This window comes from Labrus mixtus, chromosome 15 (assembly GCF_963584025.1).
Source record: "Labrus mixtus chromosome 15, fLabMix1.1, whole genome shotgun sequence".
NCBI classification, from domain to species: domain Eukaryota; kingdom Metazoa; phylum Chordata; class Actinopteri; order Labriformes; family Labridae; genus Labrus; species Labrus mixtus.
In genome coordinates this window covers 15,968,921-15,985,612 of record NC_083626.1, presented here as the reverse complement: position 1 = coordinate 15,985,612, position 16,692 = coordinate 15,968,921, and the positions used below count along the sequence as shown (strand labels likewise).

Sequence of the window (16,692 nt, the reverse complement as noted above, 5' to 3'; positions counted from 1 at the left end):
TCACTCTACCAGTCACAACCTGCCTGGCCCTTGCTTCTTCTCCCTGTGGTACCAACAAGTGCTGTAGACCCACATCAAACAATCTGGCTCTCAAACCAACCATGTTTGTGTTTCGGAGTCTCAGTTGGTTTTGTAAGCGCTTTAAACTGTTATAATTATAATGTGTTTACCATAACCTGCTATGCGTCATCCCACTAAACCGTCCTGACAGGAGTGAATGTAAGAAATGTGCTTCTCCCTGTCTTGGAACAGCATTATCATCTCAGCATGTTTCCAGAAATGGTCAGCGGGCTATAAAAATTGGCTTTGGGGCAGGAACATCCTCTTTGGAAGAGTTACAAAGCTACAGAACATCTCCATAAAGTGTCAGCACATGAGAGCAATACAGAGGAAGCAAGATCAACAGGGCTGTAAAAAATCAGAGGATTGAATCTGGACAAGCACTGTAGTAGGAGCTGTGCAAGACCCCCAGTAGCCCTTTCCCCATCGCAGGCAAATGTTGGCATTGCTGTTCAGCATGATTCTGCAATGTAGTTCCCATAACCATGCCATCTGAATTATCTAACATATACGCCTTTTATGGCGAGAAACATTCAGGTCAACAGTTCAATAAACGAATACAACTCCTAGTCTCCCAAAACAAAATTGTTCAGCTTTGGCCTGTTCTTCAAACCAAATTTGATTGTGACTCAAAACCAACTGAATTGTTATCCAGCTGACCTTTTACTTTCATCATCATTAGCCCATGCCTCACCGGCTACAGCTGCAAGAATTAGCAAGGAAAACAGCGGACTGTTCAAACACCCCATGCATACACACAAAGACTCACATACACACACACACAAAAAAAAAAAAAAATGAAGGCTTCAGAAGTAAAGAATCAGGTGAGGGCTGACATACACACATAAGCCCCCATGAGTTTCTACACGCTTACGCACACATTCTTACCCTGAGGCGAAATCTCATGGCAGCCTTTTGTCAAACCAAGACTTAGGGTAGTTCTGCTGAGTGGTCGAGTCAGATATCAGCCCGGTGGACCAAGAACATGTTGTAAAGAAAAGTTTGTGGTTTTGCTCGCTGCGTGCATGTTTTCATCAGCCTTGTGCAAATGAAACCAATACCTTCTACTTTGTGAAGCACTGACCAAAGTGTCAAGGCAAGAACATCAGAGGCTGAGTCATATTACTTGGATTTTTTTTTTTAATTTTTTAATTTAACAAATTGTGAAAAACTATTTCCAGCTAAGAGAAGTGTATTGAATCCCGTTTGTCTTGGCATTTAATTCATTACGTTTCTTGGCACCGATATCGAAACATTTCTAACGATATCCTACCTTACCGGTACTTAAAGTGATAAAAGAGAATATAAACCCCATAATTCTATCCTGATGTCTCCTATTGTGTGTTGCTTGTCTTGGCAAAGGCTTTCATCTATGTGTGTATTGCTCCTGCTGTGCTGTCCAGCTGAACCAAAGTCAAAGAGGGCAAGAAAGCATGCGGCTTGGATGCTGAGCACAGAACCTGCTCTCGAAATGCTTTAAGGACTATATATCCCCTCTCTGAGCAAGTATTAAATTCCCTTCACCTCCCTCTTTTGTGCAGCCATCTCAAGATCTACTAGCCTATTGCTGCAGGCAGTTTCTTGGTAGGAGAGATCAGAGGCAGGCCAGAGTCATCAATCCCCATTACCGAGTTCTGCTCATATCAGCGGCTCGGCGATTCACTGTTTCTTGTCATGTGCGTTGTGACGTCAAAGCTTTATTAATTGGATGTGAAGTGCATGATTTTGGTACTCACAGTTCTGATAACAGGTGCAGTCGGTGGAAAGCTCTGGGCTGGATCTCACTGATGTTGTTCATGCTCAGATCCCTGGAGAGAAAAAAATGGGGAACATCAGTAACAAGAAGTATCAATCTGTGTTTATGTTGTCAATGGTCTTTGAAGATACTCCGGACATGTAAAATGGCAAATGTTAAGAGCACATTTTTCACTCTTCCATCAATCATTGGGACTAGGGAAAAGTACGCACAGTGAGGTTAGAGGGTAAGGTAGAGAGATTGGAGGACAAGAGGGAGGAGAGGGAGATGTAGAGAAGAATTTTCCCCAATGAATCATTGTTGGGCAGCTGTAATTTCCTCTTCGTCCCAGTTACTCTTTCTCTTTTCCAGATGTCTCACTCTACCTTCTCTAGGATCTGACCCTTTGTGTCCCTTCATATCTATCTATCTTTCTTTCTCTCATCATCTCTCCTCTTCTTCTTTTTTTTTCTTCCTCAGGTTTCCCTGGAGACCAGCTCCCCTCCTTCTTTATTCATTGCCATAACATAGAAGCACTCCATTTCTCTGCATCTCTGACACACTCTGACGTGATAGGGTGTGTTATGGGTTGAGTGTTGATGCAGCTGCATTGGGTCAAAGAGGGAGAGGTGCAGGATGCTGAAATACACGCACACATTCAACACACACACACACACACACACACGTATCACTTTTCTTTTTTTTGTAACACTTTGGATAATATGAGCACAACTTGTGTGTCAGCCTCTGGTAGAAAACATATATAACCTTGTGGCCCCAGTCATGTAAGGTCATATCTTTGATAAACTCAATGAAAGGAAGGAGGTGCTACGTCACCTCTTCTTTGCTTTCATAGCCCTTGGGGTCTTGCATGAGTCTTCAACAGTGAGGCTCGGTTGTGCGTGTGTCCATGTGTGTGTATGACACTAACCATTGCTTATGAAGCCAGACCACCGGGCTTGCAAGTGTAAACTGTGCTCTCAGAAGCCCGTTGCAGTGTGCAGTTTTGACACACTGGTTGTTTGTTTGTAAAGTCAGCCAAGCCGACAGGGGGCTGGATGAATTTATCCGCAGGCATGATCCATATTCAGCTTTCAGGGAGATGTGGAAAAAAAGCTACATGGCAGTATTCTAGTGCACCAATTTGGGTCTATTTAGTAGATGTTACAAGATGAATTAAGTGAACCAATAGTTTGGGACCCTGTCAAGGATAACATTTAACATGGGGTGCTTGCAATGTTAAGTGTGTCCTTTCCTCATGAGAATTTGTAGGTCAGATAATTGTGGAGTTTTTTTTTTTGCAGCCTCTGCTGACATTGAATATTTTCCCTATGAAAACATAATTATGGCATGTTAGTTTCCCTGCATGGGAATTTCCTTTTACAGATGCTGAGGTCTGACTGCAGAGAGCTGGGTTCAAGGTGTTACACAGGGACACACTGAGGTAAAAAGAGAGATAAAGATATCTGAACAACTCTAACTGCCATCTTAGTATATAATGGAGATGTCTGAAACTTTCAAAAAGACTTTGCAAATATCTTTCTAAACAAAGGGCTTTGAGGATAATGCAATTAGGTGTTAAGCATTAAGTGTAACAATGTTTGTTCACAATGAAACCCCCACATGGTACCTTTAAATATTGTTGCCTCATTGGATGGATGTCTATAAAATTTCCATTGTATTTTCCAGCAATATATATGAAATATTAGATTATTGTACAATACACGTGTAAAAAGATAATACAGCCTAAGTAATTGTTTTTCATAATTAAAACAAGTTTTTTGTTTAGATAGATTTTAAGCAAATTAACCAATATCTGCTGACAAGGGTATCCTCATGGGACCTCCTGCTCAACAAAATGACTTTAATTATGTCATGTGAACTATGTACTGCACGTTTGTCCCGTTTCCGCTCTGGGCAAAAACTTGTGAATGATCATACCCAGTGTAATGCACTATTGCTTGATTAAAGTCAGAGGGAAATGATAACAAAGTTGCCATAGAGATAAAACAGCCGGCAGTAATAGCAGACCAGTTGACATAATCAAGAGTGGGTTACATCATTTAGAAAACAAGGAGCACATCATCACCTCATACTGCCTCCTGAATACTACAAATACACCTTAATCCTTTTTCATTGTCTGTGCACTAATAATCTTTGGAAGAAATATTTGATAAGCAATTATGTTGGGATTCTTTGTAGCGGCACACAAACACACTCAAAAATCATCCAGCTCCTGGGGATGCGCCCAGGGATTGAGACAAACTCTGCATTATCTGGTCCTGATTAAAGAAGCCATAAACAAACGTTGTGTGAAGTCCATAACAGCGGACTCACTCAGACAGAATAAACACGCAGACATGGAGAGAGAAAATGTTTAAAAATAAAGACACAGTGGTGAGTCATGGGGAAAGGTTGAATGCAGCTCAGCTCGACTGTGCTCTCCAACCAACTTATTGGGAAGCTGGAGAGAGAGAGAGAGAGAGAGAGAGACATTTCTGCTGCGCAGGCCAAGGCCTCCGCTGACAACTTGACATATCGTTGGAAGGCACTGTGCTATGGCTTGTTTTTAAAATCAAATAACAGCTGTGGCTTTTTTAAACCATGATAATTATGATTGATGACTACCACATGTGCATTGTGTTGGCTGGTGTGGTGACGTGCAGATATTTTCAGCGCAAATAAATGGTCGCAAAAGAAATGAGAAGGAGAGCGCCTAAAGCTCCTGCGGGCTGTGCAGTGTATGAGAGTTTCACAATCCGAATTTTGGTTTCTATGTCCTCATTTTATGATCAACTCTAATGTGAGTGCGTGCGCTTTTTTGAGACAGAAGGGAGACTAAGTGCAAGTGTGTGTGTGTGTGTGTGTGTGTGTGTGTGTGTGTTAGTGTCTATGCCTGCGTGTGCAGTACAATCCTTTTTCCATTTATAGGTGCCTGCGGTGTGTGTGGTAAGATGTCTGTCGCTCATTTTCACACCCCTATTGTTTCCCAGTGAGCCTGCAGATGTGGTGGGTACAGATCTTGGTCGGGCTTTCACCACATCATACGTGGTCGCTGCCGGGGCATGGAAATGAATTGCTGTGTGGGTCTTTGTGTGTGTGTGTGAGAGAATGTAAGCTCATTTGGTTCCTTTTTTTTTTTTTTTTTTTTACTCATAGTAGTAGTAGGTCGATTCCTGCCCTATTCTGGCCATAGCAGACCAGAAAGTAGCCAGACAACACGCCTCTCATCTGACAGGGGCAGAGGGCTTCTCCTCCCCTCAGATCTGCCTGCTGCTGAATGACAAACTGAATACTTTTGAGCAGTACTGGAGCAGAGGATGCAGTCACAGAGACCCATGCTCATCCCTCAACAAACACACTCACAAATGTGCCTCTTAACCGTTCTTTTTTTTTTTTTTATCTCTGTCTGCTGTGAACCTGCAGGATGACTGACAAAGCCCCCGGTGATCTCCTTCTGCTTCCCTAGAGGGTAATTAGATCTTCATGTGCGTGCATGTAATTTTATGTTCATGCACAGTAGCATTTGAGGATTTGTGGCCATTAATGCAGCAAGTGAAGAAGCCAAAAGAAATTGACATTTCCCCATTCCAGTTCCCTTTATTGTTCTGTAATATGCAGGGACACATATGCACTCTGATGGATCGTCTGGTCTGTCCTCTTCAAAGTGTGTGAGTGTGTACAAGTTTATGTGCATGTGAATGTGTAAGAGAAGAAGGTTTGGCACAGGAAGAAAGGTAGAGTACTGGATATTTGACTGCTTTATTCTGTGATTGATAGAGTAACCATGGCAAAGAGCTTGTCTTAAGGGGGGAACGGAAGCATGAAGAAGCAGAGGTACATTTCCATTCATTGGCCTTGGCCCTTTCTCTCTCTCACTCTTATGCCACTCCATCGCTCACACTCTTTTTCTCTACACCCTCTGCTTCAGATTTCAACTGGAGCATGGAGTTACACAGTCCGGTAGTAACAATAATGTGATTTATCATATTTCCTTGTTGCCGTCAACAGAACTACTGAAGTATGTTATCGCCTCTTTGATCAAAGGCAGTGTGTGTGTGTGTGTGTGTGTGTGTGTGTGTGTGTGTGTGTGTGTGTGTGTGTGTGTGTGTGTGTGTGTGTGTCGGTGTCGGTGTCGGTGTCAATGTACCCCTAGCGCCATTGTAGCAATTTTCAAACTGAAAGCATTTCTCATACAGAGCTGGTGATATAGCGCTCCAAAACAAGTGGCCACATCATATGAGAAACACCCCTGTTTACGTTCATGAGCGTACACACCCACCCCACGCTACACACCCACACACACTCCATGCTCTGGGTGGCTATTGTTTGGTAGATGGCGGACCACCCTGGTGATTGAATATACCCCCAGAGCAGGGCAGATGCGATCAACAGTCAGGTGTGTTTTTCTGTCGTGAATGGTGAAACGAGCGAGTCAGACAAAGCTGCACAGGAGCAGACTGAGGAGAGATGACTTGATACATTTCACTGCGGAGGATTCCATTGTCTCAAAGTGAAAGAAAAAAAAAAACTCTATGGAAAAAGTTTCTGGCCTGTTGCTGGAGCATGAAATTGCATGCAGGTACACAGTGCATAACAATGCAGGGAAAGGCATGTAAACAAACATTGTTGCTCTTGAGAGGGGTGTTTTTAAAGAATCTCTCCTTTACATATACACTCACAGACACACAAAAATCAATCCACAAAAAAGCGTACCCTGAGATCCCCACCCCCCCCCCAACTTCCTCCTTTGCTCTGTCTCTCTATCTCTCTTTCACTCGCCTGCCAATCCCTTTGTACCTCTCTCAGATTGAGACGCTTACCAAACAAACAGCCAATAATGGCGGTAATCTCTGCACCTTTGAAGGTGGCTTATCTGTGAGCAGCATTAGAGTAATAGATCTTTAGTGGAAATCAACAACCATAGCCTTGCCCAGAGGGCAGGACTTGTGCATTAGTGCTGCTTGAGCCACACCTTGGCTGTCTTTTACAGTAACTATCACAGTAATGTCTTCAGTTGGATTCAGCCAGTCTGATCCTCTCCGCTTAGCTCTTTGAAACAGTTAAGGCCATGATGAAAGGTGATCTTTTATTCAACACAATACAACTGGTAGTCAAAGCTCGGGCACCGCCTTGAAGAGGGTCTAAATGGTTGTGTGCTGTAGAGTGTGTGAGCAGAGTGTGTGTTTGTGTACGGTGTGCTATAGGCTCAGGTCTAAGTGTGTTCGCTTTTTCTCTCTAAATTGACAGACTGCTTTCTCATGCAGTCACACATGAGCTTACACAAACACACACACACACACACACACACACACACACACACAGACATGCACACACTCACAAACATACACAAAGAGTCAGGAAGGAGGGTACAATGCTGTCCTCCCCTCCTCCTTCCTCTAAAGATGTGTTTTTTTTTTTTTCCTCCCTCTTGCCCAGACTTCCTGGGAGGGGTACACTGCCCTTTGTGTCCTAAGGCACTCTCTCTTTATCATTCCCTCTCTTGTTCTCTCTTTCACTCATTCATGGGGCACAAAGAGGGAGGGAGAGGGCGAGGAGAAGTCTTTCACCTGGACAAGGAGGGCCACGGGGAGGACCCGGCTACAAAAGAGCCGAGAGGGAGGGAGGGAGAGAGGGAGGAAGAGAAAGGAGGAGATAGTGAGGCAGAAAAGGGAGATGCGTCTGTGTATTTGTGTTCCCAATGTTTTGTACTCTTTTCCGCTCGCTGCGGTTTGAGGGAGAATGACAGGCGGATGTCTGGGTGGAGAGAGCGGCTGTTTTGTCTGAGGCCATGTCATGGGAAACATATTCGTGCCCTCTGGGACTTATTCATGCCCTAGAATACCATGCACACACATACACGCGTGCACATACACACTCTGTGTCCGCTCCTTTTCCTCCCACACACACACACCCTGTCATGAGACAGAGGGGAGGGGGGTGAAAGGTCAAGCACTTCAGTAATGGAACAGGAAGTGTTGGAACAGTCGGCGCTATACAACATACAACTAACTGCCTGCAACATGTGGACAGGGCTGACAGGCAGCTGTTGTGGGTAGCACATAGCTGTGGAAGGCAGAAAGGCTTTCATAGCCCTGCCCAAAGTCCACTTATCAGTTGGTTTTTTTTCTTATTTTGTCTGACTCAGATGTGTCTGTTACATGACATGTGCCAGAGAGCAACCTTTGTTTCCTTCTACATCAAAGCTCAAAAGTAATTCTATAGGAAGGAAATGTTTCAGAAATCTGATGAAACAACACGTGGAAAAGGGTTACAAAATGTGCCGACTCTTCCACACATCCTGAAAAGATAGAAAAGAAAGGTGCTCTTCCTGCACAATGATTTAGAGGCAGTGACTACAACAGTAAATGAAACCTGATGAGTGTAAGTGTAAGGCTCTATTATGACTTCATTTGGTTGAATGGCAGAAACAGCAGGAAACGGGATCTAGTTAGAGGTATTTTCGAATCCAATTCTGGCTCCCTTCCGTCTTTACTGCTCTACTCACAGATCTACGATCAACTCATCTGCTCCTTATATTTAACAGTACCCAAGGATAACATCTAGACCTGAACTTAGATCTGCGCTCGATGAAATCTTACCCTATACAGATGAGGACATGTGGCTGCAGTTGGTTTAAAGAGATTTAGTTTGGCCTCTTGCCATGCATGTAAAAAGTCCAGATTTCCTCTTTTGCTCCTTCTCAGACATGTAATAGAGACGTGAGTGAGCCATGGCTACAGATGCAGACGCTCTACAGAGGAAGAGTTCCCTCCAGCCTCCCTTTACGGCAGATTGAAAATACACCTGTGAGGTCCAGTCTTAGAAAGAATGACACCACTGCCTCATGCCATCATCCCGACCTGACTGCTGTTTCTCCGTTCAGATCAGGTCACTTTACCCTCCAAAATAAAGAGTCCAGAAAAAAAGATTTTATTAAATTCATTAATGTATCTACCTTCTGTTTTCTTCATTCCCCCTTCCACTTTTTTTTAATCTGCTTTACCCCTAACTTTGTTGTTGCGTGTGCGTGTGTGTGTGTGTGTGTGTGTGTGTGTGTGTGTGTGAGTGTGTGTGTGTGTTTTCCCTGAGGTGCGTGCACATGTGTGTGACATTTAAGTGTGTCTGTGATTGCTTCTTTGTTCTCTTTAGCTAACTCCCGTCCCAGTGGTCTATTCTCACAACCTAATCCCTGTTAGCATCGCTGTATCAGCACCGCTCTGTGGGACTCTTTGATGCTGCACAGGGGGATTGGATAAGGCATTAACCATCATTAAGTCAGTGTGTTTGCGTATGTGTGTGTGTGTGTGTGTTGACTTGCTCGAGCATTGTGTTTCTCAGTCTCTAATGCGCATATGGGGGTCTTGTGGGAATGTGTGTGTGTTCGTGTGTGTGTTGTCTGATAGGGCATTAAGTATCATTACCTCTCACTAGTCATCACCTGCACAGTGCCAGCCCCACATGAGCCACTTTAGTTGGCAGGCCTGGCCAGCGATCACAGCGATAGGCAGACAGAAGCAGACAGACCCATTTTTTGAGATGGAGGGGCGAACTTGGAGAGCTATGTCGTAGTTTAAACACGTGTGAACGTTCTCTTTTTGTCAAGAAAAAATTGACACTTTCATTTGTATCTTCTTAATATTAAAAAGGGTCCTCTTTTGCAACATCTAAACATTATTTTGTTTACCTCTAACTGCAGTAAAGCAGGCCTTTTTGCAACAGTAAAACAAATGACTCCCGAGTAAGAGTGTGTAGGCATAAAAAAACAAAAAAAAAAAACTTTCCTCTTATGTGTTATCTGACCGCAAGCTCGTACACTTACACAAATGCCAGTGTTCAAGTCCATGTGTACGTGTCCTCACATAGGCATGGACATGCAACAGAGCAGTAAGGGACATTTGTCATGGCCTGGCCCAAGATTAGACAATGCCTGCTCTGTAGTGGAAGAGAGAGGGCTACTGCACTTGCACAAATCCATGCACACACACTCATGCAAACACGCACTCACACACACACACACACACACACACACACACACACACACACACACACACACACACACACACAAACATCCAAACATTCCCATGGATTCCCAGGGTTGGATAGGGTCTGAATAGGAATCTGGGCCATGCAGGCATTCTGAATACTTTCAATCAGAGGCAGCCCTTAACCCCTCAATCACACGTCACAGGGAGCACATTCCTCGCCCCCTGAGACACACTTGCGTTACACTTCTATCACACAAAAACATACAGATTTACATATTCGGCCAGTGGCAATAGGTCTGACCCCAACAAATACGAACAACTGCTGTGATCAGTCCACATGCAGGGCTCATGTGCCATATGCTTCCAACACATTCGCCACTATACTTCCCTGATCTCCAGCTCCTCCACTCTTGTTCCCTTCAAGATCTTGTGTCGTGATTGCTTTCTGCTTGTTTCTAAAGGACAGGATATGGAGTGGCAGAGCACACTATGGCCTCTGTGTCTTCTCTGCCTGCCACTCCTGAGGGAATTGTCATTGTTTCCATTGTTGTACTTCTACCTGCCTACCTGCCGTCTGTCCCTGAGGAAGATTTAAAAGCCTCCCAGGTTGATCTCAGGAAACCACAAACCAAGGCACTTTCCGGCACTAACTGCCTTTCCGTTCTCTCCAACACCCTTCTGGCATAAATATCACTTCTGTAGCGGGCTCAAGTGGCTTTTTCTTCTGGGGTTCACTGGAGAGAGCAAAATAATGGACACTTTGAGGCAAACATTTCAAATGCGTAGGAAGGAAGGAAGAAGGGAGTAAAGGAAGAGCAGACAAAATTAAGAATGGACTGGGAGATGTGCTGTTAATTTCCCTTTTGTTGTGTTTTCTTAAGCAGAACAGATTACCTATGACAAATGTCAACGTTTTCTTCCTCTGTGAAATCAGAGGTACACTGCTCTTTTACCCCGGACTCTGATCGCCCCTGACAGTTAGTTGGCTTGTAGCCAAAGCACCTCTTCAAACTGACACACACCCATACACACGCACCTTGAAAAATTGTGAACACACCCTTCACTTCCTCACCTTGCCCTGAGCTAGATGCATTTATTTTGATTTTCCGAGAAACACATTGCACATCAGTGATCATACATTTACACTTAGTGCTGCATGAATGGCTACAACACCTGCTTTGAATACAAATACACACACTCACACTCACACTCACACTCACACACACACACACGCACGCACGCTCAAGCTCTTAAAGTATACAGAGTATAAAGAGACTTGTTCTATCCTAAGGAGGGCAGAGGAAACAGGTGAGGAAAGGAGAATAGCTAGCTGAGAGAAGATAGAAAGACTGTGCTGTGGGAGGGAAGTATAGTTGAGGTGGGGGGCAACCATAGACGTCTGGAGCCAGAACACTGATGCTGGAGCTGATAACTGCTCTATAGAGGACCCTCCACTGACAGCACACATACACACACACACACACACACACACACACACACACACACACACACACTGTTCATTTTTCCTTTGCAGTGCTTTTATTTTTATCATTTTACGCCTCAAACCCCCGCCTCCGCATCTTTTACAATTTCTCTCTCTCTCAAGCATGATGTTTACAGTGTGACCCCCGGTCGCTTATGATAGGAATCATTCCATCAACATAATGGCTAAATGACACGCACACAACTGTTACAGTCGTGCCCACCATACAGGGGCAGGATGTTTTCTCTTGCATGTGTATGTACGTGTAAGTAGGTGTGTGTATGTGTTGATCTGTGTCTATGCCCACTCAGCGAAAAATATTCATTTTATCTCACACCAATTTCTAATCCTTGGAATCTTTGACCCTATTCTTGTATCCTCCATGTTTTCATTTTTTTTTTTTTTTTTTTTAACTTCATCGCTTCAACTCCAGTGGCAAGAAAAAAAAAAACCTCAGCACACTGGGTGGTCTTCGCATACACACACACACATCACCAGTGTGCACACTCACACACTCCTTGGTTTTCCTCTGTCTGGTAATGCGCTAGCTGTGGTTTCCTGGCCTTGGCAAAAAAAAAAAAAAAAAAAGACAAAACGTTGCTCACCGCTACCACAAAGCATCACCTAATCACCGCTCAACTCCAGTCACAGACCAGCCCCGGACACACACACACACACACACACTCAATTCTCACTTTTCCCACTTCTCCGCACACCCAAGACCACTGTAGGAAGTGTGAGATGTTCGAAGCACCTGACAACGTAAGAAATATATGTGCACATATATTATACCAGCTAAATCATGAACATATTAGTTGTTTGTTTTAAATATGTAGAGGTCAAGGCCTTAGCTCCCTGATCCAAATGCTCCCAGCTCCACAAGCTACTTATTGTCAATGTGAAGCCATATTTTATGACAAGTAACCTCACATGAAGCAACACATAAAATAGCACCTGCCCCTGATGCGCATACTGTACACAGTGTTCTGAATCTTAACACACATTTACACACACACACACACACACACACACGCACACACACACAGGCACACACCCTTGGGCACTGTCTTTCCTCTCTAATCTGATATCAAAGAGAAGGTCTTTTCAAAGCGTCTCACATGACAGCTCATTTCATGTGTTGCCCACGGAAACGATTATTGTCATAAATCTCTACCTACTCTCTGCAGAGTTGCTCTAAGCACCTTTACGTCTGAATGAGATGAATTCCTTTGCCGAGTCAGCCTCTATTCACCTCAGCGTTATTATACACAAGTGTAAGTAATTAGTATTCACTTGTGTGTTCACCTATACGACATGGGATCGTTGAAATGTGTATTTAAATCCTACAATAATGAGTGAATCATGCATAGCCTGGATTGCCCTCTCGGTCACTACAGCACATACAGTTTCGCTCACTTTGAAGAGTTCTCCGATGACACTGATGGATGATGTCATATACTTTCACAGCACTGTGCGGACGTGGTTTTGTAATGTGGACTGTTCCCAAGCAAATCCATGTGACCTCGGCAGTCTAATCCACCCTTCATAGCACAGCAGGGAGTGCTGGATGGTTCAACAGATCCTGGTGGGGATTGTACTGGATCTCTGCTGTTGTAACCTTTCATACTCCAAGACAAAATGAGACATTGTAGCAAGCTGTGTTCAATTTGGGGTAATGTGTGTGTGTGTGTGCGAGTGTGCGAGTGTGCAAGTGTGTGTATGTGTGTGTGTACGTGTGTACAGGCATGCATATGTGCAGGGTTAGGTAGGGAGGTTATTATGATTGTTTTTTCAGAAGGCCATCAGACAAATTTGTGATTCTCTATCATATCTAAATTTTCTGCAGTCAGGGGTAGTACTCATATCACCTTAAGTGAGTGGCTGTTTTGTGTACTTGTACTATTTTGAGTAGTTTTTATTCGCCAAACAACTGGCCAGTTTCATTCTTTTCATTTGAGTTTTTACTCAGTAACGAATGTCTACCACGACTGTCAGGTTTACAGACATCTAACGGAGGAGAAGCACACGCACGCTCACACCTATCACAGCGAGAAAGACGGGACAGAACGACTCACACCAAAATGTGTACCTATAGCTGAAAGCTCAGACCGAGTTGAAGATGAACTCGGAAGAACATTGAAGCGACCAGGTCAGCTTCAAGTGCAAGAATGACCAGCAGCTTTTCAAACTTTACAACAAGTTCAGAGTGAACCGCTCAGAAAGTGGACACAACACGTAGGGAATACTTTTTAGGATGAAATGCGACAGAGCAAGATGTATGAGTCATCATTACATCCAACATTTGCTGTTGCCTTGCACTTTGTTATAAGCGTGTTCATTTAAATCAAACAACCTGGTTTGACATTCATACCCTCTTTTCACCACACAGAAAGGAAAGATATCTTGTTTTTTATTTCTACCCCCTCATGATAAAAGTAAGTACTCATTAATCAAAGCATTTCAAGTGAAGTACTTTTCACTTCTACTTGAGTGGATTCAAAGACTGGTCATTGTACTTGAACTTGAGTAAAACATTTTTAGTATAGTACTCTTTTTGAGTAGACGACATCAGTACTATTTCCAGCCCTGGCTGCAGCATCTCTCCTGCCTGTATACCCTTCTTCTCCCCACTGCAGCAACTTGTGTTTCTGTGTGTGTGTGGGAGTGTGCGGTTGGTCGCTGAGTATATTTATCTTATTCTTAATCAGCCCTCAAACTCACTAATTGGTCCAGTTCCACTGTTAGGTAAGGAGGGGAAATGAGCAATTACTCTTGTGTTTGTAGGGAGTGATGTGTGTTTGTGTGTGTATATCTGTGCGAGTGCGCCCGTGGTGGAGCAGTAAGGAGGAGTGGCGGCTTTCACAGAAGGACTCTCAGGTCATCACTCTTTTCATTTTAGCGGAGAACTGAGAGCTCAACATTCTCCGATGCATCTCTCTCCGTGTGTGCAAGAGTGTAAGTGAGTGTTCTGGCTTGGTTGTGTGATGTTGCCTCATTGTTGAGTAAACCGCCTCGATACTCTCGTAAGGTAGAGTGATTCCTGGACGGAGTTGGGGTCCAAATTTCCCCTCCATAAACTCTTCATGTTTTTTAACTTTAAAATGAACACTCTTAGATCTAGCAAGCAGGCTTCCCGTGACAGCCAAAGTCCAGCATCACTCAAGTAGAGTTGTCTTTTATGTGTGTTTTTTAGCCCCGTTTCTTACATAAACTGTTGATCTTTGCGTACTCCCGTCTGAATTCTGTCCCTCCTCTCTTGTAATACTTGTAGAGCCCCTAGTGAGCAACTGCTCTATCACACCCTGTTTCCTGGACTCGACTTCTATCACTTCAATATCAGTTATCACAAAGTGTTTCTAATCTGTCCTCAGAGGCAGTGAAGCAATCGGTTGGGTCTGGCTGTAAGCCACAGCAGGGTGGTGTAAGAAACTCCTCAGATCTCCATTTATTTCTATGACTAAAAGCTTCTCGTATAGCCCCTTAAAATTCATGGTTTAGGTGGAATTTATTCTCTGAAACTACGCATGCTAAAAACTGATTATTATGTTTTTAATTTGGATTTAAACTCTGGGCCGCTTACTGTCAAAGAAAAAAAACAAAACTTTTTTTACTACTTTGACATTTTATTCGATCAATGCAAGTCCTTAAAATAGATAACTATATTAGGTTATCAATTAAAAGAAAATAGATCATTAGAACACTTCCCCTTGCCACAGTGGACCAGTGTCTACCTTTTTAACCATTCACTTTTAGTGTCCTAGAACAGTGGCACAGATTGACGGCATTAAACAGGTGATTAACTCACACACTTTGATACATCATACGCACAAAAACATATGCCTGTCATGTGCTTGCAGCTTACACACTCACACGCATGTACACAAGAGGCATACACATGCGCACACCCTGTCTCTCTCACGCTGAGTCTCCAGTTGGCGCTGGGAAACCTGATACTAAAAGAAGTGGCCCAATCATTTTTGCCATATTGTTCAACACACAAACACACACACACACACACACACACACACACACACACACACACACACACACACACACACACACACACACACACACACAAACACATGCTCCTGATCGACCCTGCTGTTTCTATCTTCATGCAGGTTGTGGTGCTGCTTCCAGGACGCATGTAATCAAAATTGTTTTAAAAGAGGAACCTCTGATACCATTCAATGGCATTAAATTGAGGCATTTGGACAATATATAAAAATGATAAAATTGATATGTTGAAACTTAAGACTGGTGGGCAAATTGAAGGACCTCAAGAGAAGTTCAGGGATCAGGTAGAATGATGAAGTGATGCAATACAAAGTAGGAATGCAAGAAAAAGTATAATTAAGGTCAAAGACGCTTTAATGACACAGTGAGAGGCGTGGGGGTTGAATGGTTAGTGTGAAATGGGACAGGAAGTGCGTTACTCACAGGTAAGTGGTGAGAGGGCTGAGCTCCGTTGGCACAGACGATAGTCCCAACTCGGAGCAGTCCACCATGACAAAGATCCCATCTTCCTCACATTGGCACGGAGACGGGCACAGCGCTTTGGCCGGCTCCTGCCTGCTCGGGATCTCTCCGTACCCCCACACCTCAGGTGCAGAACCCCAAACTCCTGGAGCCATGCAGAGAAGCAGAAGTGCAGAAAGCATATCTGACCGGTCACCTGTCTGCATCTACACCTGTTGGGATTTCTGTCTCACAGTCGCTTCTTTATCCTCCTGATGTTTAAAGAGGCAGCTCTTATGAAGTGAGGAAGCTCCAATGTTTCTTTCCCAAATCGTCCTCTCCTGAAGTCCCTTTACTGCCTTTTTTTCCCCCCCCTGTGCAGGTTGTCCACACAAAAAAAACTGCCCCTGTCCCAAGTTCTATCGCTTCATCACTTCTTCATCCCTGGGGGTTAACTTAACTCAAACTTCTTTCCCCCCCCTTTCCTTGTCTTCCCTTTCTCTGCCTTCTCCTTTCTCACTGTCTTTCTCACCCAGACGCACTCACTCCTTCTCCCTCTTCTGTCTCTCTGTCCTTGTATATATCTCTTGCCCTCTCTGTCTCTCTCTCCTTACCTATTGAAGAAGGAGCGCATGAGTTGTGAATGAGCCACCCTCATTGGCCCGCAATTTAGGGATGGGCTGGAGCATCTCCGGAAAGTGGGAGTGGTCTGTGATTCTCAAAACTCTTCCCTCTCTTTCTCCCTCTCTTCCCTTTTCCCCTTGTTTTACTGTGTGCCTGGAAGCTCCGTGTGAAGAGAGAGAGTAAGGGGTTGAGTTTGAGGAATCGAAGAGAAGAGAAGAGGAGGACGGGGTGGCACCGGGCAGTGGTGGAAGACAAGATTCCTCCTTGTGAGAATTAATGAATGGAATTGCGAGAAATATAAAGCTGAGAGATAAGAGAAAAAAAGGCAGATCTTGAGGATAAGA

General features: G+C 43.9%; 1 protein-coding gene across 1 annotated transcript in view; it reads right to left on the bottom strand.

The window, feature by feature from the left end:
• The window catches only part of LOC132989216 (leucine-rich repeat-containing G-protein coupled receptor 6), a 37,282-nt gene extending 20,898 nt beyond the window's left edge, over window positions 1-16,384 (bottom strand). The window contains exons 1-2 of the mRNA XM_061056673.1: window positions 15,707-16,384; window positions 1,797-1,868 (exon numbers count right to left, since the gene is read on the bottom strand). Of these exons, the coding sequence (XP_060912656.1) occupies window positions 1,797-1,868; window positions 15,707-15,951 (317 nt within the window). The 5' untranslated portion in view covers window positions 15,952-16,384. The remainder of the gene's footprint in view (window positions 1-1,796; window positions 1,869-15,706) is intronic.
• Window positions 16,385-16,692: the final 308 nt, after the last annotated feature.